Source organism: Zeus faber, assembly GCF_960531495.2.
Source record: "Zeus faber genome assembly, chromosome: 17".
Taxonomy (NCBI): Eukaryota; Metazoa; Chordata; class Actinopteri; order Zeiformes; family Zeidae; genus Zeus; species Zeus faber.
In genome coordinates, this window is record NC_137204.1 from 19,742,563 (window position 1) to 19,746,712 (window position 4,150).

The window sequence follows — 4,150 nt, forward strand, 5'->3', positions numbered from 1 at the left end:
TTTGGGATTAACATCGCAAAAGAAAACCCCAAAAAGATGCTTGGATGCAAACCTGTTTTCTGAAGCCTCCATATTCTACATCATTAAGGTCGTCGTCCGATTGATGCCTCAGTGAACAACCTCTGGGAAACATAATGCCTTATTGTGAACAATGGTTTTCTGTCTGGTGACAATATTTACGTAGTTTTGTCTGACTTTTCTGACCTCAAAAAATGTATGAAAAATATAATTTTCTCAAATCCCTAAAAGAAATAGTCGAGCAATAGAAAGTTCTTTACTGTCTTTCTTAACTGTCTAAAATCAAAACATGTCTGTTTTGGAAAATAACCCTTTGTTAATGAGACCTCTCTACTAACCACAGCAGTTTTCTCTGTGTCCAAAAGTTTCTAATGACCTTAAGTCTCCAGAATCCAATTGCTTTCCATCTAATCTGGTTGCCCAAAAATTCCAAAAAAATAAAATAAAAGAAAATTTGGAAATGCTGATCTCGATATCACAACATCAAGATTAGAGAATATGGATTTGTCCTATTTCACAAACACATGGCTTTTTTGAGAATCTGCAATGCATAGGGTCATTAAGTTCATAATCCCAATTCATATCATGAACTAAATCATAGATGTCTCTTCCAAATGTTTTTCTTTGATTCAAAAAATGGTCTTTCTTTCTTTGTTTCACATTTCTCACCATGTATTGATGCAAAAATATGCATAATTTATGTGGATACTAGAGTGATAGACTGAGAGTAATGCTAGATTCTGGAAGTATTAGAAAACAAAATATTTCAACACAGTTAAGGTTTGGTAAAGAGGGCTTCTTTATTCCAGTGCTCCAAAAGTGTTGCATTTTATACAGATTGGGGGAAGTTTTTTCAGTTTTTCCTGATCTGAATGGGGATGACCACTTCAGGGGCTGGCTGGAGAGCGGTGATAATCCCAGGGATCGGGGCCTCGACACACAGCACCCCGTCGCCCGACAGCGATGACCTGATGTGCTGCAGATCCACATCCTGCGGGAGTCTTAAGAGAAGACAAAGTGAGACAATTTCAGACGTCAGCGGATCCTCGCAGAGAATTTAGGGATATCGACAAGCTGCCTGAAAAGATTTGTTATTCTGCTACTCGGCGAGAGCTTACTTGTATTTCTGTGTAAAGCTCCTCGAAACAGTTCCGTGCTCGTCCTGTCGTTCTTCATGATTTCCTTGAAATAGGAATCAGAAGTCACCAAATACAGTGGAAAAATACAACATGCATAAACACATAAACACATAATAATAATAATAATAATAATAATAATAATAATAATAATAATAATAATAATAATAATAATAATAATAATAAAAATTGAATTGTGCAATCACTCCTCCAATTTTTAGTGTTATGGTTAAATGACCATTATGCATTTATTTTCAGTTTTTTTTCCATAACATTCACACCATCGTCACATTACAAAGTCGTGTTCAGTACCTGATATTTCTAAGTAGCCCTGTTTTGTCGTGATGGCGATCTCCTCAGGAGAGAAGTGATGGACGTCCAGGTTGAACTTCCAGGTGTCATGGCCCATCTCGATTTCCGACGCTCGTCCAGACGGCTGCCTCTGGAGCCTCGACATGTTGAACGCGGTGAGCAGAGGGGAGCGCACATCCCCGGGCCAGGAGAACGATGCCAGCCTCCTCTGAGCGCAGTCCATCCAGCTGAGGTCGCTGGGCTCCAGGAGAGGTGGGGCGCCAAAATCCTGCTCGTAGATGCGACTCGGCTGCGTCCGGTTCGGGAAGGGATCCCAGCTCCCATTGCGGCAAAATATGGGCCGGGATAACTCTTTGTTTTGATCTCCCATGTCGTCGAAAAAAAAACCTCAAACTGTAGCGAAGGGATGTGGAAACAGCATGCACTACAGCCTTTTTCAACGCCGCGCAGATTAACGAGTCCTTTACTCACAACACTATCAAAGGAGCAGCTATATTCTTTCCTGGGATTCCTTTGAAACTACCACAGAATGGCTGGAGAGTTTCCGGCGCTATCCATCTTTGTGAATTATAAGTCAAACTCTTTGCAAAGCCAGCCAATCTACTCCAACACTTGAAGCAGTGGGCATCATCTGTGGTATGAGGTGGCATGTCATAGTGTTGGCCCCTTACTTATGGTGTTGCTCGAGACATGGGGTGAATAATGCAAATAATTTGTATTCATAACTCAGGGTGGATATGGCAATGAGATGCCGAATCACCCCATCTTCAGCAACCAGGGACCCCATTCACCCATCGCCTCTGCAGTCTCGTCACATACCGGTGCCCTTTGTTTTCTCTTACCATAGCAATTACAGCTTTGTGCTATTTCAGAAGAACAGCCTGCACAGTCACCGTTTCAAGGCAACGAAAACAACTTATCTGCCTTTCTTTCATACAGCGATCCAGACTCCTGTCCAGAGAAAAAGAAAACGTGTAAAAAAAAAAATAATAACAATAATAATGATAGCGCGTGGGAAGCTGTTCTATACAGGCTTTTAACCAATCAATCATGGAGTGTGTGGGGTTCGAGTTTAACGCGTAAACTCATTACAGTCGGTCACTTTGGTCCTGTCGGCGTCTCAGACGAGTGATGAGCTGGAGCAGAAAGACCGACGCAGGAGAACGGTTGTACGGAACGTGTCATGAAGAGCCGCGTCGCTCCGTTCCACAAATAAAGGACCGAGCACGACTTCAGCCAGCTTTTTTATTTCTGTTTTTATTTTCATTTTTAAAAAGGAAACAATCGATTAGGTGCATGTCATTTTTTGAATAAAACATATATTTGGAAACAAACCAAAAAACATTTTAACCTCTTCCATTATGATCTATTTTATTGCCGCTACAAATTGATCCTACCTGCTGCGTCATACATAGAACATAGTGTTTCGATGTTATAGTATGTTATGTTATATTCTATAATTGAAGTGTCATGGACTTTATAACAGAATGTAAAACATTTAATTAAAACTCACCACAGTCAGAATAAACTTGATTGCCGTCATTGTATCATTCCTCCTCATTTGATATTTGATATTAATTCATTAGCTTACCAAGGCTGTTCCTCCTCATAACAGTGTTCAAGCACAAGCTTCTGAAGGCGCCTCTGGTGTTATCTGAGGCGTTTATGACTATTTCAAAAGGTTTATGTCGTTGTAAAAACGTTCAGTCTACCTCGACGCACGCATCCATTTGCGATAAAAGAGGCAGAGAGAGATGGATTTATGACGTTTGATAAGGGCTTTTGTATTGGCCCATGATCATCACACTATTTTTCTGTGGCCTCACGTCAAGCACCATTAAAAATATAATAACATCTAGAGACACAAATCGGAATTTAAGACAAGCGTTGAGACTATTCTAGGCCTGCCCAACAACACAACATCGGTGCCGCAATCTTGTATGAGTAACTGGTTGATTTAAGCAAACTGTTATAAGGGGGAGTGTAGCAGGTTGAATCATTTACTATGCATACGTTCCATGAGTTATTTAGCATAACATGACACAGGACCAAGTTACTCGTCAAACTATTGCATTGTGGGCTGATATCAACTTAAAGAAAACAAATGGAGTGCAGCACTAATCGTCCTTTAGGAAGAGTTTCTCTCGGCCTTTTCGGAGCTTTCACTCAGCAATTAAGCCTAAATGTGGCTCTCGCTTAACTGAATAAAATACTGGTAACTCTAAAACAGGTAAATGGAGTTATTCAGGTACATTTGACATACCTTTTCAAAAATAAACGAAATAAAATGCTGCTTATCGCCACTGCTGTGTTGATCATGGCAGATACACATGTACACCGAGCAGCAGGTTGAAATACTCCCGTAAGCGTCATAAAAAGGTTCAGAGGAATGTCCACGTGGGAATCTTCATATAATAATATATAATAAGTGCTAACATTCTTAGTGGTAATGATTAAGTTCCTCTTGAGGTTATGAGAGGAATGTCACCTCTGTGCAATGCGTTTCCTTTTGACTGCAGTGATTATTCACCTTGCAAGGAAATTAACAGGCTCAATAATTGTTCACACTTTTGTTGACAATATCCAAAACTAATATCATGTTGGTATGGTCTGTGGTCCACATTCTCCAATATTACAGTTTCATTTAACTATTAGATTTCCACCTTTTCTGTGCAGAACTGTCC

At 40.2% G+C, this 4,150-nt stretch overlaps 1 protein-coding gene across 1 annotated transcript; it reads right to left on the reverse strand.

Annotated features, from left to right (window-relative positions):
• Positions 1–871: 871 nt before the first annotated feature.
• LOC307243004 (heat shock protein beta-1-like) lies at positions 872–1,836 on the reverse strand (the record flags this gene model as incomplete). The annotated part of the gene is made up of 3 exons (XM_080017654.1): positions 872–1,019; positions 1,137–1,200; positions 1,467–1,836. The coding sequence occupies 3 exons, from the start codon at positions 1,834–1,836 to the stop codon at positions 872–874; spliced, it is 582 nt and encodes a 193-aa protein (XP_079873780.1).
• Between the last annotated feature and the right edge of the window lie 2,314 nt (positions 1,837–4,150).